At 45.0% G+C, this 20,437-nt stretch overlaps 1 protein-coding gene across 2 annotated transcripts in view; it reads left to right on the top strand.

Moving 5' to 3' along the window:
* GRIA1 (glutamate ionotropic receptor AMPA type subunit 1) overlaps window positions 1-20,437 on the top strand; it is a 304,530-nt gene that overhangs the window by 196,968 nt on the left and 87,125 nt on the right. For both annotated transcript variants that reach the window (XM_060008478.1, XM_060008479.1), the window contains exons 8-11: window positions 619-723; window positions 11,305-11,415; window positions 12,100-12,306; window positions 18,205-18,575. In XM_060008478.1, coding sequence (XP_059864461.1) covers window positions 619-723; window positions 11,305-11,415; window positions 12,100-12,306; window positions 18,205-18,575 — 794 coding nt within the window. The remainder of the gene's footprint in view (window positions 1-618; window positions 724-11,304; window positions 11,416-12,099; window positions 12,307-18,204; window positions 18,576-20,437) is intronic.

Here is a 20,437-nt window from a genome sequence, read left to right as displayed (position 1 = left end):
AGAGAGGCAAATTGCCCAAAGGCACTTGGCTGTTCAAAGGAAAGCTGGGGTAAAATCCAGGTCTCCCAATTCTAGGTCTTTAGGCTCCCAAGTACTGTAATCCCTGGACTCACAAAGGAACTGAGAAGCCATATTGAGGCACAGCCCAAGGCATCACAAGGCCAGCTCCTGGTCCTGGGTCTTCTCCTGACTCACCAGGGATGGCACACCAGTCTCTTCCTTTGCAGGTCTCCTTCACTTTCTACATCTGAAGGTGTGCACCTGAGGAGCGGTCTTTCTCACAGTGGTAGTCCTGATGGGGGTGTTTGACTGAGGATGGCACAGAGATTTCCTATTAGGATCTACTCTGATCCACTGTTACTGTTTGCCTAAAGCAATGGGTGAAAAAGTTTTCAGAATGAATTTCAGTCTAGTAGGCAAGAGCACTGTACTCTAACAGTGATGACTGCTACAGGCAAAGGAGTAGAGAGGTGTTTAGTACTGATGCTACTCCAAGACCTCATCCCATGTAACTTCCTCAGGTTCTGGACTTTCACTTCAGCAGAAAAAGCAAACCAATGAACAAACATGAAGCGCAACTTCAGGGTTCACTGGTCACCACCTGGCTTTCTTTTCCAGGTGCGGTTTGAAGGCTTGACAGGAAACGTGCAATTTAATGAGAAAGGACGCCGGACCAACTACACCCTCCATGTGATCGAAATGAAGCACGACGGCATCCGAAAGGTAAGGGTCCCTTTGCTTCACTTCCTCAGGGAGGAGAGGGCTGAGCAGAGGCTCAGGCCAGAGCTGAGGGCCTTGCAAGCCCACTTTCCTGGACTGGATCTCTTAGAAGAGATGCAGGCAATGAGGATTCTAGCCTCAGCTCTGCCACTAACCAGCTGGGACTTCGGGCAAGTCAGTTCCTTCCTCTGAGAATCGAGGAGATTAAATGGAGATTAAAAAAATCTCTAGCTTTGTCTTGGGGGTGCTTGTGAAGATCCAAGGGATGGGAAATTACTGTGAAAGTATAAACTAATAGATGTGTATAAAATGCCCCTGCTGCTCCTATAGGATTCCAAAGTAAGAACTTGAGAATGATGATTTATTGAGGAAGTGAACCATCTTCTCCTGATCCACACTTGGTCGTATCCCCTCTACTTTCCACACAGAAGTATAAGTGAAACTTAGTTTGTGTATATGTATGTAATGTATAATATGTATGCATATTAAACATTTTGGAACAACATTCAAATCCTTGGAGAAAACATTCAGAATTCTACCACACTCTGTGTGCTCTGGCCTCTGCCAATTTCTCTGACCTTGACCCTTGACACTCACTTCCTTCCTCCTTCCACTCCAGTCATTCTGATGAACTTTCACTTCCAGGAATACACTATGTTCTTTCTCACCTCCCAGCCTTCAAGCGTGTTCCCTCTGCCTAGGACTCCCCCTACCCCATCCCCTTCTTTTGCCTGGCCAATTCCTCCTCAGCCTTCAACACTCAGAGAAAATGCTACTCCTCCCCTAGGCTCCCTTGTTGTGACTCATGGCAGCCTCTATTGTACCGTCCATGGCCTTCATCACATTCCTAGCTCCTTGGGGTGGCACAGCGTAATGGGTAAGAGGCATTGCACACATGGTATAAAGCTACTAGGGTGTCATGGATCAGAGTATTAGCTCTGGAATCCTGGGCCTCAATCCTGGCATCACCACTTACCAGCCTGTGATTCTGAACAAATAAATCAGGTTCTTTGTGCCTTAAGTGGGGGGCACCATAACAATGCCAATCTCATAGGCTCACTGAGAGGATTAAATGATCTAACGGGTGCAGAAGTTCTGAGGGCTGTGCCTGGCACATTGAAGACTGGGTCTTCATCTCTCAAACTTGATGCTCTCTAGGCCTGTGCTGTCAAATACAGTTGCCACTAGCCATGGATGGCCATTTAACTTTCATTCTAAATAATTTAAAAGCCCCTCAGTTGCACTCGCCACATGTCAAGTGCTCAGTAGCCACAGGTGGCTAGTGGCTGCCATACTAGACAGCACAGATGTACTCAACAGATCATTTCCAGCATCCCAGCAAGTTCTACAGAACAGCTCCGCTCATGCTTTCTATTCCCAACCTGTGGAGGTCCATGATGCTCTGGGTGGTTTGGTGAGATACACTGGCAGAACGGTTATAAGCTCAGGCTTTGGAGACAGACACAACCCGAATTAAGTGTCTGCCTTACTCTTTACTAGGCACGTGACCTTGAACAACTCAGCCTCCTTGGACCTCAGTTACATCATCTCCAAATGGGGAATAATGCCCTTTACCTCACAGGGTCGCCATCAGCACTGAGTGAAACAATGTCTGCTACCCACTTGCCTGTATCAAGGGATTCCCAAAAGTAGCCCCTGGAACGGAGTGGACATTCAGCCCATGTTTTGTTTGTTTGTTTCAACTACCTTCTTTAGGCCACAGGGATTTTTATGTCAGCCTTGATTTTGAGTGAGTCAGGCTGTGCAAGCCCATGGAATGGATAAATCAGCAAACAGAAATTACAGAGTAACCTTAAAATCCACAAGCAAATCGTTGTGCTTTATTTTTCAGATCCTGGGGCTGTTTTTCAACTTACTTTCCAATGACTAAATCCTTTCCTAGAATGTGGGCTTAAGCATCCTTTGTTTACAGGGAATCTGACTTGAGGACAAGGAATTCCTCCACACCTGCGGCTTCAGGCCTTTTACTCAGTCAGCCTCCTAACAAAGTAATTTCTCAGATTCACGGTGACCTCGTTGTGCTGGTTTCAGTGAGCAGTGCCTGGCCTTACCTGATGTAGGTAATAGAGGGGCTTCTGCTGCTTGACCGGGGGCCTCGAGGACTCTCCCCTGATCTTTAAGCACGTATCATGGCCACCGATCTGCCAACACACCCTCTAGCTATCTGGGTCCATTTTGACATCCTACTGAAATGTGTGTGCTCTACACATCCATCCATCCAATGCTGAGGATCTTCAAATGCCAGGATGGGCACTGGCTCCACTCAAGCTAAATCCTTGGGAAATCCCATTCAGAGACTCCACTTCACCGTGGGGTGCTGATTTAGGGACCGCTATCCAAATAAAATACCTTGTCACATTCAAGTAGGATCACAAATTCTGGTAACAGGCTGCCAAGAGAGAAGTGTAGGAAAATTCTCGAAGGTCTTTCGTGAAGGGACCATCATTGTTGATTTAACCATCTCTGCCCATCACTACTGGTCCTGTAGCTAATTTTGGACTTGAAATGGCCAAGTCTCACTTCAGCTTCATATGTATCCCCCTGCCATGCCCCAAGTTTGTCATCCCCAGTTCTGACCCAAGTATAACTGAAAAGGAAAGACCGGGCAGGGAAGAAAGTGACACAAGGTCCTACTGACGTCAATGCACAGCTCTCCAGTCCAGATGTCCTTTGGAAGTTTTTTCTTTAAATCCTTGCCACCCAACTTTGGACATACTGAGACCTGGTGTAGCTCTAAGACAGAGCTTCAATCCAACCACTTCTCTCCATTTCCACTGCTGACCCCAGAGCCCAAGCCACCTTCCACACCTGCCTGACTCACTCAGGAGCCTCCTTACCAGTCACTAGTCCTGCTGGCCACGTTCTTGCCCCTCTAGAAGGCCATTTTCCCAACACAAGAGCCAGGATGATCATTTTCAAATATACATCAGGCTATATTGCTTCTCTCTGCCTAAAGCTTTTAACTGGCTTCCTACTGCAGGTGAAATATAACTTCTTGTCTTGACCTTCAGAACCCCAGACGCTGCACCCCTCTGACATCAGCCCTTGCTCCTCCTTCTCTGGCTCATAACTCCACAGCTACCCTATAGCACCCTTCTGTTCCTTTACCCGACATTCTCAATCACTATAGTTCCATATGCAGTGTCTCTCCTCGTCACTCAAGTCTGGCCCAGGCAAAGTCATCTTGGAGAGGCCATCCCTGACCAAGCCATCTAAAGTGACCCCCATCCACCCAGCACAATCCCACTGTCCCAATGTTTCACAGTGCTTACCCCTTCTGATATATTCTTGGTGGTTTACTGATCTCTCCTCAGGTTGGTAAACTTCTGCCTGCAGGCCAAATTCAGCCAAATGCCTGTTTTTGTACAGCCCATGAGCTAATGACTTTTACATTTTGAAATAAATCAAAAGATGACTACTTCATGATATGTGAAAATTATATGAGATTACAATTTCAGGGTCCATAAACAGAGTTTTGTGGGTTTTTTTGGAATACAGCCAAACTCATTTGTTTAGGTATCGTCTATAGCCGCGTCCGCACTATGACAGCAGAGATAAGTAGTTGCTACAGAGATTGCATGACCTGCAAAGCCTAAAATATTTGCAGTCTGGCTGTTTAAAGTTTGATGACCCCTAGTCTGGATATATATTGTCTTTCTTCCCCTCTTCTTCACCTCCTTGCCCCTAAAATGTCAGCTCTCTTAACACAGGGACATGGTTCTGTTATTTACTGTATCCTCAGTGCCCACAATATATTGACACATAAGTAAGCACGTGCAAATAAGTGGTTGTTCATTAAATGAGTGGGTAGTGTATTGAATGTTGCTGGGCAACCAGGGAGCATACTACTCTGGCCCATATTTCCATAGATCTGCCAGCAAGTAAGAAAAAAAAATTGCTGGCAAATTTAATTAAAAAACACCTCAAGCAGAACTCAGATAAAGTTAACACACACACTTATGAAGTTCAAATTCTTTAAGTGTGTTAGTTAAGATAACCCTAGGTGCAGTAACAGAGTAACACTAAAATCTCAGCTGTTTAATGCAAACAAAGGTCTCATTCTTGTTCACCCAGTGACCAGTATGGGGGCTGGGGGCTCTGATTAAGACTCAGGCTTATGGAGGCTCCACTGTCTGTTTGGGTCTTCCTGGCTATCAACAGCCAGCTCACAGGGGAGGAAGAAAGTTATTACAAACTGTGCTGGAGATTTGGGGGAGTCGGGCTAGGAAAGACGTGCATCACTTCTGCTGCATTCCACTGGCCAACCCAATCATCTGGCCCACCTAGACATATGGAAGGCTGGGAAATGCAACTGCTGTCCAGGTAGCTACTTCCCACCATACCTGTACGCTATGCAAGGCGAACAAGAATCCTTGGGGGTCATCAGGTTGTCTTTGCCACAAGAGACGTCTTCCTTTTTAAAAATCTATTATAATCGATCTCATTTTTTGGAGGTCAGGGGCTGTGTCTTCAGAGGAAGCTTAGAGCTAAAAATGTGGACATTTGATTTGATGACTATGCAAGGTCAATCCATTGAATGTACTGTCCAGTGATCATCTCCTTTGTGGACTTCATTTACTTAAAAAAATCTAATCTATCATCTAGACTCATTTCCTATATTCAAACAAGCTTTAGAGGTAGATGGAAAACAGGAGATCAAAAATTGTAACTGGCCCCAAGAGAAGACCTCTCACTGTCAGAATTGTTTAAATCCTCTCCTGAACGGTGGGCCCCAATTTTTACCAAACTACTAGCTCTGATTTACTTTGAGATAGAATCAAAGTTCCCCCATATCCTCAGTAGAGAATCCAAGGGCTGTATAATCATCCAGCCCACTTCTCTAAGAAAGGGAAATCTGCTCTCCTCTCTGAAGTGCAATGTCCCTTCAAAAATCTTTGACAGCTTTCTTTTCATCAAATTTGGAAGATTTCTCAGCCTGCTAGCTTACATGAGGGGCAAGCTGGGTTTTGGCATCACCCTGCTCTTCTGACTGGCAATAGTTCTTATTTCCCTACAAAAGGGTTAGGAATAAAATAAGCTTGTTTACAACACTTAACTGTTCCTCTAGCTTTTGATATAAGCCAAGCCAGACAATAATTTTTATAGAGACCAATTTAACATTAGTGCTATAATACCAGCTCTGAAGGATACCTAGTCTAAAAGTTAAAATCTCTTTCTAAGCCATAGAAATCTGGTCTGTACAGATTTATCTTGCTTTTTTTCCCCTCTCTTTGATCAAATAACTGGATATTTTAGAGCCGTGCTTTGTGGGTTTTGCACCATTTATCCTAGGACATTCTGCATGTAAAGAGGGTTACGCTGTCAAATGAGTTTGAGAAATACTCCATAATATATACTTCTTTTGGAGATTGACAATGTTCAATAGCAAAGTGAGACTGAAATGTACTACAGTATAGAAGCCTGTTAGCCTTCAATCAGGCATTACCCTACTGGATATCATTTTTTAGTTTACTGGCAACTTAATATGAACCACGCACTATGCGTACCGTTGTCCACGCATGAACGCATTTGGTTCCCACAGCAGCCCTGCGAGACAGGTACTCTTGTTGTATCCATTCTACAGAGCAGGGACGGAGGCCCACTGAGGTCAAGTAACTGGCCCAAGGTCAAACAGTTACTAATAAGAAAAGTCTACCTTTTAAAACAGGTCTGTCTGATGCCAGAGACCAATCTCTGGACCATCAAGCCATCACTTTTAAAAATACTACCGATGAAAACACAATAGATTTTAGAGAACTTGGTTGCATGTCAAAGAAGGCAACTTCCTCAAGGCTGACAGTTGTTGAGTTTGAACAACTAAGAACAACTAAACCTGTGACTAATCCTGAAGAGGGAGAAGGAAGAAAGGAAAGAAGGGAGGGAAGGAAGAAAACGGAGGAGGAAGGGAAAGAGAAGGGCATGAAAACACCATAGCATCAACTACCGGGGGAAAGAAAATGGCAATTACATTTGCTTGATCGTCTCCCAGGTGTGTATTGATTATATTCCATAATTTTACCTTTGAAGTCCATGGCCTGGCTCCTATGCCCTGCCACTAATCTGCTATTTAATCTATATAAGTTAGATCATCTGATCTCCCCAAGCCTCAGTTTTCTTTTCTGTAAAACAGAGAAAATAATCCCGAGCCTGTCAGTGCTATTTGCATAGGGGAAGAGCAAAATACAGTTAAGTGTTAGGAAAGTAGTTTGGAAATTCTTTTCTGAAACTCGCCCCACGATATGCTACAATAATGGTTTCAAATAGTTATTTCTCAACGAACGGGCTCCTTGTAAAAATGAACTCTTAAGGGGAATCTCAAAGCGTGAAATGGATTAAAAGCAGAACTGACTATTGAAGCAAGGGTGAGGAACCCAGGGCTTTCCCCCTCTTCTCTGACCCCTCACCTCCCATGAAAGTGGTGAAGGGCCTTTACAGATGCCCTAGGGTCCCATGGAACATTGGCCTAGCAAAATGGGGGAGGCAGGACCACATTCTGGTTTTGAGCAAGTCCCCTGGTCTCTGAACTTCTGTTTCCCTCTCTGTAAAAAACGAAGAGGTTGGAGGAAATGATTCTTCAGGCCTCTTTTGGCTCTGATATTCTGGAAATCTAAGTTTCTGGTTCTTGTGTCATTAGAGAGACATGTCCCTTTCCAGGCTGACTGAAAGTGCCCCACACAGGCAACATGGTACCCATGCCGGCATGAGGGCAAATCTTGACCCAGTGTCCTGAGAGACAGCTCCCCCGACCCCCCTTCAGGCCTCTGAACTGTCTCAGCATGAACAGGATCCACTGTCTCCATGTTGGATGCACTCATTCTCTCAATAAACCTTTCCTGAGCTGCTTCTCTGTGGTACAATCTGTGGCCCTAAGAAAGGGGTCCTAGCATGAACAGACCTCTAGCTTTGTCCCTGAGAAGCCCACAGCATCGTGGAGAGATGGGGACAGACATGCCAACAGCTAGACCATGGGGCCAATGGGAACCAACACGAGGCGCTCAGGGCCAGCTGGCAGCCTAGTGGAACACAGAAGGACACGGCCCTGCAATCGGCCTGCCCGGCTCCAATCCTGGCTCCACGACTCTCCTGTGGCCTTGGGAAAGTTATTCCACTTCCCCTACATCTCAGTTTCTTCACATTTAAAATAGGAGTGATAATTGATTACCCACCTCATAGGTTTTTGTGTGGATGAGAGAAGTTAAAACATAAAAAACACTTAGAAGAGTGCCTAAAACACAGTAAGCACTCAGTAACTGTCAGCTAATATGATTCCCAGCCCAGGGCTAAGTCCCCTCGCAGAAAGAACAGCGTCAAGATGAAAAGCTGCCCCTGGAGACAGATGACCACCATTCCAGGCTGAGCTCAGCCACTTCTCAGCTGCATCACCACCATCACCTTGCAAGTTAACAAACTCTTCTAAGCCAGATGAACTGGCACGAAAACTATGAAACACAGCCTCTGACAGAGCAAGAACACGATCAGTGTCGGCAATTATTACTACTGTTGTTAATGGCGGTCAAATGGCAGGGAGAGTTGTTTCTTTGTAACTGAGGGGACTGGGAAAGACATCAAGGTGAAGGTGACATCTGAGTGGACCATTGGCATGTGCCTTGGATTTTGTGAACCTGGGCTGACTTAGAGAACTGCTCCTCCCCCTGCACATGCGCTTCAGTTCTCCTTCCTGTTTGCCCTTTAAAACTACAGCCAGCAGAATGACCACAAAACAAAACACAACGGTCTAAAGATGTATAAAGACAGGGACTTCCCTGGTGGCGCAGTGGTTAAGAATTCGCCTGCCAATGCAGGGGACATGGGTTTGATCCCTGGTCCGGGAAGATCCCACATGCTGTGGAGCAACTAAGCCTGTGAGCCACAACGACTGAGCCTGTGTGCCACAACTACTGAAACCAGCGCACCTAGAACCCATGCTCCACAACAAGAGAAGCCACCGCAATAAGCCCACGCACCGCAACCAGAGAAAGCCCATGCGCAGCAACAAAGACCCAACACAGCCAAAAAATAAAATAAAATAAAAGATAGATAGACATAGGGGTGTGTGTGGAGTCTGTGTGTGTGTGTGTATTAGCCACGCCATCCTGCTCTTCCCAAACCTTCCATGACTCCCTGTTGCCTTCAGAATAAAGTCTACACCACTTAGCCTGGCCTTCCAATCCCTCTGCTACCTAGACCAAGCGCCCACTGCCCTCTTGGACTAACCCTATCCTCCACTCAGGACCCACTGAACTTACATATCTGGGCAGATTCCCACCTTCCCATCTTGGCTTATCTTCTCTCCGACCTGACAGGTTTGGGCTCAACCTTTCCATCCCTCATGACTTAAGCCTCACCTCCTCCTGCTGCCTTTTTCCCAGCATAGGTTCCATACCAGGCTTCTGCTTCTCCAAACTCCTTAGGCTCAAGCTACCTGAGCCACTCACTTGTCACTTCTGGGGCCACGTGCATGTGTGTGTCTTGTCTTCCCAAATAGACTGGAGGGATCCTCAGAGCGAGGACTATCTCGAGACCTCTCTGTATCTTTCTCAACCCTGCCACAAGACCACCAATGTTTTAGCTCGGAGTCTTACACACAATAGGGATCCAATAAGTATTTGCTAAAAGACCTTGGAAAATGAGTCAGTATAAATAACTACTAATTTTTTTAAAAAAAATGATGTCAATCAGTGTTTGCAGGCACAACTATATTCTCAGTATTATAATAGGTCAAAAATTGGAAATAAGAGAAATAAAGGATAAAATAACCATCACCTAGAAAGTTAAATCCAGATGGAAAAATACAATTAACCTAAAAGAAAACAAGAGTAAGGCCAGAAACTATCAAACTCTTACAGGAAAACATAGGCAGAACACTCTATGGCATAAATCACAGCAAGATCCTTTTTGAACCACCTCCTAGAGAAATGGAAATAAAAACAAAAATAAACAACTGGGACCTAATGAAACTTCAAAGCTTTTGCACAGCAAAAGAAACCATAAACAAGACCAAAAGACAACCCTCAGTGGGTTGAAAATGGGAGAAAATATTTGCAAATGAAGCAACTGACAAAGGATTAATCTCCAAGATTTACAAGCAGCTCATGCAACTCAATAACAAAAAGACAAACAACCCAATCCAAAAATGGGCAGAAGGCCTAAATAGACATTTCTCCAAAGAAGATATACAGATTGCCAACAAACACATGAAAGGATGCTCAACATCATTAATCATTAGAGAAATGCAAGTCAAAACTACAATGAGATATCATCTCACAGCGGTCAGAATGGCCATCATCAAAAAATCTAGAAACAATAAATGCTGGAGAGGGTGTGGAGGAAAGGGAACCCTCTTGCACTGCTGGTGGGAATGTGAATTGGTACAGCCACTATGGAGAACAGTATGGAGGTTCCTTAAAAAACTGCAAATAGAACTACCATATGACCCAACAATCCCACTACTGGGCATATACCCTGAGAAAACCATAATTCAAAGAGAGTCATGTACCAAAATGTTCATTGCAGCTCTATTTACAATAGCCAGGAGATGGAAACAACCTAAGTGCCCATCATCAGATGAATGGATAAAGAAGATGTGGCACATATATACAATGGAATATTACTCAGCCATAAAACGAAACGAAATTGAGCTATTTGTAATGAGGTGGATGGACCTAGAGTCTGTCATACAGAGTGAAGTAAGTCAGAAAGAGAAAGACAAATACTGTATGCTAACACATATATATGGCATTTAAGAAAAAAAAATGCCATGAAGAACCTAGGGGTAAGACGGGAATAAAGAGACAGACCTACTAGAGAAAGGACTTGAGGATATGGGGAGGGGGAAGGGTAAGCTGTGACAAAGCGAGAGAGTGGCATGGACATATATACACTACCAAACGTAAAACAGATAGCTAGTGGGAAGCAGCCGCATAGCACAGGGAGATCAGCTCGGTGCTTTGTGACCGCCTGGAGGGGTGGGATAGGGAGGGTGGGAGGGAGGGAGACGCAGGAGGGAAGAGATATGGGAACATATGTATATGTATAATTGATTCCACTTTGTTATCAAACAGAAACTAACACACCATTGCAAAGCAATTATACTCCAATAAAGATGTAAAAAAAAAGCAAAAGAAAACAAGAATGTACGGTTTAAATCACATGATTCCCACTACACTTCAGAATGAGCTCAGGAAGAGAAGGGTTACTAGGCATGGGAGAAGGTGGGGTTTGGCCTTGTGAACAACTGCAGGGAATTAAATCTCTATGGCCCTGACTCGCATTGTACGTAAGAGTTTAGCTGCATCAACAGTTAAACCCTCGCCCCTTAAGAGGCAATTTTCAGGCTTACCCGTCATGATGAGGATTTTCATGGGGTGGGGATGGGAGGACCTAGAGAGCATCTTGTCTCTTGTTGTTTATATCTACCAATACCTCAGAGCCTGGTGTGTCCAGGATTGCTGGTGTGATGCTCAGCTCCTTGATTTCCTGTCTGGTGTTGGCTGGGGGACCCAGAGCGGGCCATTCCTGAGGAGCCTGGATCACCTTATGTCACCACCTTCCTCTCTTTAACAGATTGGCTACTGGAATGAAGATGATAAGTTTGTCCCTGCAGCCACGGATGCTCAAGCTGGGGGGGATAACTCAAGTGTCCAGAATAGAACGTACATCGTCACTACAATCCTAGTGAGTACTCAGTCCTTCATGGAGGTTACCTGGGATGTGAGACAGACCAACACAAAGGTTTTCCCAGGAGTGAAAGCTGGTCATTCTTCTTGCCAAAACTCTGTGGTCGGTAGAAAGAGGAAGTAAAAAAGGAATATCCTGAAAGTCAGAGGGACTTTTGCTCTCTGGCTCTGCCATGATTTCACTTTGTGCTCTTGGATAAGTAAGTCACTTACCCTCCTTTGAGCCATAGTTTCCAATGTATATAAAACATAAGGGTGAGACTAAATTGTAATGGTTCTGACTCTACCCTTCCTTAGTAGAAGCCATTTTCAAAGCAAGTTCCCTAAAGTCCAGCACCTGAAGTGAGTATAAGTAAAGCTGCTATGATTTTCAGTGATGAGACAGTTGGAGCCTATTTAAGGGTTATTCCCCTAACACCTCCCAAAAATACAAGAGCTCCTGGAACAACTTGAAAAGCTAGGCATGGCGTCTCAGTGAAACATTCTATTTTAATAGTTTGCTTCCTTAACCCAAGAAGTTTTGTAATGGGAGGAGCAGAAATGCAGGAAGTGGATTTAGGGGCCAGAGAGACTTCCCCAAAGTTTAGCAATGTTGGAGACATCCTCCTCTGCCACGCCAAAGGCCTCCCTCCGCAAGAGTGAACTCAAAACCCACATCCTCTGTCTCCCATTTCTCCACCAGGAAGATCCTTATGTGATGCTCAAGAAGAATGCCAACCAGTTTGAAGGCAATGACCGCTACGAGGGCTACTGTGTAGAGCTGGCAGCAGAGATTGCCAAGCATGTGGGCTACTCCTACCGTCTTGAGATCGTCAGTGATGGGAAATATGGAGCCCGCGACCCTGACACAAAGGCTTGGAATGGCATGGTGGGAGAGCTGGTCTATGGAGTAAGTTCCCTACAGGGTGGGCAATTGGAAGCGGAGGCAGAGAGGTTGACAGGAAATCATTTGGTGGTTGGCTGGCCCTGCCCATAGATGCCTATTAGACCCCATGATTTAGTATTACTGATGCCGAAAAGATGAGGAGTCCAAAAATCCCATATCTGAAGACGTTTTTTGTTCAGGTTCCTGGTCCCAGCTCCTTCAGCCAAACTCAGCTCAGTCCTGTGGCTTCAGTTGATCATCATCCAATACAGGTGACAGTTAAGCTTCAAGATCAGTTTTCTCGAGGCAGACCGCTGAGTTGTTACTTCCCTGCTCAGTCCCTTATGTCTCCCTCAATATGAATTTCTTCCCTGGTGTTGGGGGTAGCCTGGATACAACCAAACGTTCTAGTTACTTGCCCTTTCTAGCACCTTCCATTTCAGCCACACCACCCTGAGTCACTCTGTTCTCTAGTCCCCTTCCATTCTGCACCTCTAAAAATCTCACCCTTCTCCCCAAACCTGTATCAGATACTACTTTTTCCAAGATGTCATTTCGTTCTCCCCGTAACAGGTATGGGGAGAACCCTTTTTAACTGTTGTTGCCTTCCTTGTAGAATTTAGCTTCTGCTTCTTTTATGGCTTACCCTGCCTTATGTAACAGTTATCTGTGAATAGGGATTGGTCTACTCCATTCACCACACTTGAAATAAGGCCACACACAATTGCTATAAAGTCTTCAATAAACTGAAGCATTTTGGAGAAGCCAATGAATGCCCTGAACTGTTTTAAGTGTTTAAGGAATCATTGAGAAGTAAAAGATCTGATCCCTGTCCCCAAGGATTTTAACATTTTATGGGGTAGAAAAGACAATGAGAGAATGGTAAGACAGCAGAGAATCAAGGTTCAGGCAAAAGGCTAATATGAGTGTGTCTAGCCCTCCAGAAAGATGTAGCACTTGAACACGGCCATATTCAAATAGAAAGGCAGCCCAAGAATTTCTAAAGTATAACCTATGGAATGGTGATGGAAATAAGTAAGGTGTGAAAGGAGAATGAGAAAACACTGATGATTTTTGTAGAGGGCTTGGGATGAGTAGTCAGGGATAAAGTCTGAGTAAGAAATGACAAGGGAAAGAGTGTGGATTGATTCAGTGGGCACTGGAAGATCATGAAGGTACTTGAGTAGAGGAACAACAAAAGGCAATGGAAGAAGAATCCTGCCACCACATGCAGGAAGGAGACCACCAGAGCTTCACTCATAGAAATCAAAGACTCCAGGCTGGGTTTGTGAACAGAAGAATATGCCGAGCCGCAAGCCGGTGTTGAGTTCTGGTCAGGATGAAGCACCCATTTAGGAGGTTTTAAAATCTCATTGTCTCAGATCAAGGCAATAGGAGTCATGATGGCCATGAGAGCCATACAGAGGGAATTCAAAGAAGGAAGAAATGGAACAAAGAAAAGCCTTTCTAGGAAGGTGGCTTTTGAGATAACCTGGGAAGATGGTTAATGAGTTGAGAAGGGGGACGTGCTTCTACCCTCTCTCCTCCTCTATTGCCTCTCACCTTTGGGAAGCCCCACGGGTGAAAGATAGAGATATGGGTGATTAATGCTGCATCTTGAGGTTGGTTTCCATGGGAACCTCCACCAAGCTCTTAAGGTCATCCCCATGGCAACTACTGTGAACTTTTCACCTCCAACAACATTCATCTTTACCTTCATCCCATGTTCCCTTAGAAAAGGCCTATGATCTGAGCAGAACAATGATATGATTATCCTAAGGGCAAGCCCCCCAGTAGCCAACCATTAGTCATGGGTCACTGGCTCATCAGTGACAAACCAAAATTACCTCTGGATGCTTCAACTGCTAGCCCTCCCCTTTCCCCTCACCTCCACAAGGCCTGTCCCTCTGCCCAGTAAAAACTGTATTCTGGGGCTTCCCTGGTGGCGCAGTGGTTGAGAGTCCGCCTGCCAATGCAGGGGACACAGGTTCGTGCCCCGGTCGGGAGGATCCCACATGCCGCGGAGCAGCTGGGCCCGTGAGTCATGGCCGCTGGGCCTGCGCGTCCGGAGCCTGTGCTCCACAGCAGGAGAGGCCACAACAGTGAGAGGCCCGCGAACCGCAAAAAAAAAAAAAAAAAAAAAAAAAAAAACTGTATTCTGAAAACTCCACGATGAGCCCAAATGGATGCCCTCTCTGGATTTTCAGTTTGGCTTTCTTTTTCTGCAACGCCCCCCGCAACCGAGGAAGAATAGAGGGGTTTGGGGAAAGCATCTCTCAGCCACAAATGACCAGCAAGATCAGAAAAATTCATTCGGAGGCCTCCAGATCTCTCCGTTCTGTGCCTGTTAAATAGGCTAAGTCAACCAGGGTGTCTCTCGCCTTCCTTTTGCTCCCTTTTGCTCTTATCAACAATTACAATAGTAGCATGTCAGCACGTAGTATATGACAGGCACTATGCTAAATACCCATGTTATTTCACTTACTCCTCATAACAACCCCAGAAGGTAGATACGATTATTTACCACATTTTATAGATGAGGACACTGAGACCCGGGGAGATTAGGCAGTTTGGCAAAGGACACAGAGCAGCGTCGGGACATGCAGCCCTGGCTCTTACGCTGCATGCTGGGACATACTGCCTCTGTAGAAATCACACCATCTGAGCACTGGACTCTAAGGCCACTATTAACTAGTGATGACAATAGCAACAGTGTCTGCATTCTCGGATGCCACAGGCTGCAAAAGAAATTTCTGCTTCTTGCACGGGTATGGCTTTGTGCCTGATTCTCAGTGACTTTCCTGCCTGTTCTTTGTCTTAATGAAGCAGAAAGAGTGAACTTGGGAGACAGACACCTGGATTTGAATTCTGACTCTGCCAGCTTACTGGCTACATGACTCCTGCGAGCCACTGACCTCCTGCAAGGGTTACGCCTGAATCCTTGATCCCAGGGCTGGGGTGGCGAGTATTCCCCTGAACAGCGCCTGGCTCAGAGTGGATCTCCATCCCTGACCATTTTCTTCAATTTTTGCTTTTACCCACTGCATCAACACGGTTCACTCTTTTACCCAAGACTTTTTCCAGATGTATTTTGTTCGGGGATCTCCTGGGTCAGTAGTTCTCAAAGTCTGGAGCGGCAGCATCACCTGGGAACTTGTTAGAAATGCAAATTCTCAGGTCTCTCCAGACCCAGTGATCTAGAAGTTCTGCCATCTGTGGTTTAAAAAAAAACCCCAAGGTGCTTTGGATGTGCTGCACGCTCAAGTTTGAGAATCCCTGTCACAAGACATCTGTTTAAGAGAATAATTTTGAGCACCTGTGAAATGCCCACGGCTCACAGTACCCTCACGTATTTGGATTCTTTTGACTCTCACAAAACACTGCTCTCCAATAGATAAAGCAAAACTTATTATGCCTCTTTTTCTAAAGAGGAAATTGACATCCAAAAGGAAAACCATCTCACTCGAGGGCACGTGGTCAGTGAGTCACAAAGCAAAGTGGCCAGGTCTAATTTCCCAGATGAGCATTGCCCTTGACTGATCCTACAGAGGTCCAGTTACTTCCTCAGGTGCTGGAAATCAGCTCCTGAAGCCTCTCAGTCAACATCAAACAAGCGGAAAACACTGCTGCTTTGCACGAACCACCCTTCCTCTCTGGACCTGGGTTTCCTATCTGCAAAATGAGGTCACTGAACTTAAGCATCTCCCACTGTGTGTGTCTCCTATGCATATGGGTGCCTTTTGAAGACCCTCAGGGGTCCATGGCCAAAGAATTTTGGAAACACTGTATCTACTCACCCCTCTTGGAAATTCTCAGTGCACAGTGGTCTTTTAAAGGTTCTGAGAAGTCCGACCTCAAGGTAGTCTGTTTACATTTGTGTTTATTTTCATGTTATACTTATTAACATCCTTCTAAAAATAATGTTCCGTGGAATCAATCTTGGAACTGCTAAATGAACTAAGCAATGAGATCATGTGGTTTTGTGACTTTTTTTTTCCAGTTCACAGTCCCTTTTATTAACTCACATCCGGAGGCACCAGACAAATCCATTCAATTCCCTTTACCACTTTAGAAGCTCGACATCCACCTCCCTTTTGGGTAACTTGTGGTCATTCCCTCTAAGTCATTTCCATGACTTTTAGCCCCCATTCCTTTTCTACCTATGTTAGGTTACAGAGGAAAGAAGAGATATCTTCTTCCTGGCAATGGCTTATAAGTGTTTGTAAAAAGTATCAAGATTTATGCAATGGGTGTTAGGGAAAAAAAAAGAATTACTATGAAATACAGATTCAATCCCACATTGCTTTACAGAAAGTTTCTTTCTACAAGTGAGAAACTTAAGTCATTCTAAAGCCAGGCTTTTTATTCCATGTAAAAGGCCTTCTCAAAAATCTCAGCCAATGAGAGTAACCAGAGGAAATCTTTCCTAAGCAACATCAGCCGGCAGCTGATGATGCTGCGCAACATCAGCCGGAGTCTGCGCAGCATCTGTCCCCAGCCTCACACCTGGACTGTTACGCAGCATCATAAGAGAAAGCCATCCGCCTCCAATAGACTTGCACAGACATGCCTCTCATTTCAAAAATGAATGTCATGGCATCTGTCCATGGAACCGTGTTAGGTTTCCAGGATCTCTTGATCTCAGGCCAAGAGAGCAGTGGATTTTAGAGCAGAGATGCCAGTGCCTCTGCAATTAGGCAGAGGTAGGAAAGACAGAAGAGCAAGGCTGGTGACTCCACATGCCGGATGCACAAAGATGAACATTTCCTGCAACCATTTTATGTTTATCTACATGAATTTTTAAAACTGAGTTATTTGTGCACTTCTTAGCAGTCTCCTTGAAAAAAACAATTGTGATACTACTTTACTTTCTCTCTGCCAAACTACTTTCGTCACATGATTCCCTTCTCTGGGAATGTATTCTGTACCCGAGCAACCTGTTGAAATCCTACTCTCACTTCAGTGCCAATTTATATGTCACCTCTCTGATGGCGCAGTCCCTGATCTCCCCAGCCAGAATTCATTCCTTCCTGACCTCCTGTAGCATTTTGTATCTCTTAGACAGCATGCCTCCAGTCTATAGACTGGGAAATTTTGTGTGTGAGTACTAATCTCGCCTACTAGTTTGTAATTCCCTGAGTGTAGAGACCACGGCTTCCCTTCCAGCCTAGGGTTTACGCATAATAAGCACCCAGTAAATATTTACTGAGTTAAATTTGCCTTCACTTGTTAGCCAGGGCTGTCTTGGTTGCAGGTAAAAGAAGCCCAACTCAAACTGGCTTAAGCAAACAGACTGATTGGATCATGTTCCTGAGGACAAACAAAAGAGTATATTGACATATGATCCCAGGGAGTCCAGGGTAAGCCCTGAATTAAGGGTGACTCAAATTATTTCATCATGGATCATCTCTCGCTCTGACTTTCAGGACTCATGCTCGTTAAAGAGGCCCAAAGAGACTTGGGTCATCCTTGAATGGACCATTCTGGCCAGGGGAGTAGTGTACACCGATGGCCAAACCTGGGTGATACGCTTCACCTCATAACCAGGGTGATCAGTCCCATTTGAACCAGGAGGACTGAGCGTGGGGCAGGAGTAGTTCTTCTTCCAGAAGAAGAAGGCATGGCTGCTGGGCAGGCAAAAAATAACAGATATATGACAGCCCCCTTCCGTAAGGTGAGGAAGACTCCACGAACAATTAGAACTGTCAAAGAATGGGATCATCTCTCCTGTGAGATACTGAGCCGATCATCCATTTACCATAAATATTTTATAGGGAGCAGGAGGGTTTGGACTCCTAAGGTTCTTTCCAACTCTCACATCCTTTAAGATTACAAATGAATATTCACAGGGAAGAGAAAAATAAGAGAACAGAGAGCTGGTGAACTCAAGGGCGTTTCTTTTGTGTGTGTGTTTTTTTGCAGAGAGCAGATGTGGCCGTGGCCCCTTTAACTATCACCTTGGTCCGGGAAGAGGTGATAGATTTCTCCAAACCATTTATGAGTTTGGGGATCTCCATCATGATAAAAAAGCCACAGAAGTCCAAGCCAGGGGTCTTCTCCTTCCTGGATCCTTTGGCTTATGAGATTTGGATGTGTATCGTTTTCGCCTACATTGGAGTGAGTGTTGTCCTTTTCCTGGTCAGCCGCTTCAGCCCCTACGAATGGCACAGTGAAGAGTTTGAGGAAGGGCGGGACCAGACAACCAGTGACCAGTCCAATGAGTTTGGGATATTCAACAGCTTGTGGTTCTCCTTGGGAGCCTTCATGCAGCAAGGATGTGACATTTCTCCAAGGTGAGTCAGCTCTTCTCAACCCCTTTGCTCAATGCCATATATATAGGAAAAAACAAATACTGGGAAATCAAGGGTGGGAATTTTTTCCAGACTTCATAGTATTCGGTTTCTCAGCTATGCTTTACTGTCAGCTGTCCGTTGCATGCTGTGGATTATACGGACACGTCCTGTGCCTTGATCAGTTCTATCTGCTTTCTGGGTGATGTGCTCTGTCAAGATTAACAGGGATAATCACGACTCTAATGTTCTGTAGCCGAAACGTACAGAGAAAGGATGGGGGACAGTACGGTACAACTAACATGTGTTGAGAACCTACCACATATAGTAAGCAAGGTTTTGAGTCCTCTACATGCCTTATTTCATTGAATCTTTGCAGAAGCATTAGGTGGGATTCTCATTCTATCTCCTTTTACAAATGAGGGACCACAGAAATGCTGAATATCTTTCCAAGGTTGCACAGCTAATAGCTAGGTGAGTCAAGATTCAACCCCCATCCTGAACTATTTCTGAGGGGTAGAAGGAGTACTGAATTATGAGTGGGTTCTCACTCTGGTTCTAGCACTTTCTGTGTGTCTCTGGACAAGTCACCTGGCCCTTGTAGACCTTGGTTTCTTCATCTTTAAGAGAAAATGGTTCTTCTTTTCTTGGTTCTGAGAAAGATCTTGGAAATAATCTAGTTCCAACGGTGATGTAAATTTGTTTCTTACGGTTGGAAAATGAAGTTTCTTAGAAATGCCTCAGACATCATACTGAGAGTACTGGGGTGACCAAATCAGTGAGGTTTCAGCCCCCACAGGAGACATGAGTAGCGCCATTTTTGTCTGTTTTACATATTGGGCTTGTGAATACAATTTCTTTTGAAAAACGGAACAGAAAGGAAAGGAGAGGGGAGGGGAGGGGAGGAGGCAGGGAGGGAGGAAGAAGGAAAAGTGAAATGGAGAGGGGAAACAAGAAATCTGAAAACTACCAACCTACACCAATTCCCAAATTTACTGACCCCCTTTCTGTCTTTGTGTGTAACGTTCTTTCAACTATATTTTGGAAAGTTCATGTCACAAATAAATAAGTGCTGACTGTATTTCCTTTTACAGTTGCTTAATGTCTATGAGCTCTTTAATCAGTAGGCAGTCGCTTATAGATACCAAGCTTCTAAAGCACGCAGGGAGGCATGGCTTAGAATCGGGCTGCATGAATAGATCAGCACACACTCTCACTTTCTGAGGGCGTAACTGCATAAATACCAAGGCCTCACAGACACGTCCTGGAGGCATCTTTACCACCTGGTTCGCATTTGGGTGTCAGCGAGGACCAATATTCCTAAGTGGCAATGGAATAAGATCTTCCCAAGGAGCTTCCCTCAGGACTCATTTTGCCTGCTGTATAATTTAGACTGTCTCATCGTTCACCATTATACTCTTGTTTTTCTTTAAATAAGAAGACAGTCAGGGGGGTTGCGTGGGAGAAGAGGTGTGAGACTGGATGCCTGGCCAGTACTGGCAAACACATGGTAAAGAGCAGAGACAACCAAGAAGGGGAAGGGCTTGCTTAAAAATAACTCAGGCCAGTAGGTAAACAATGGGAAGAAATGATTCTTCACTACTCAGTATAATGGGCCATCCTAACATGCATGTGTCTGAAAAGACCCCTGGGCTTGTTTTTTTCTCCTTTATTTCCTTCATGGCTGGGCATCTTACCCGTTAATGGCACCCCTGTGGACTGACCTCAGGCTGTGTTTTCACACTCCTCACCATTCCTCCTGAAGTCTCAAGTCAGTGACCCACAAACTGAATCCTCTACCGGGCATGTTTCTGTGTAACCTGCACAGTTTGGCAATGATGGTCCAAAACTGAGTGGCAGCTGCC

The sequence above is a fragment of the Delphinus delphis genome, chromosome 3 (genome assembly GCF_949987515.2).
Source record: "Delphinus delphis chromosome 3, mDelDel1.2, whole genome shotgun sequence".
In the NCBI taxonomy this organism is placed as follows: Eukaryota; Metazoa; Chordata; class Mammalia; order Artiodactyla; family Delphinidae; genus Delphinus; species Delphinus delphis.
Note: the sequence above shows the minus strand (reverse complement) of the source record. Positions and strands in the feature narration are given on the sequence as shown.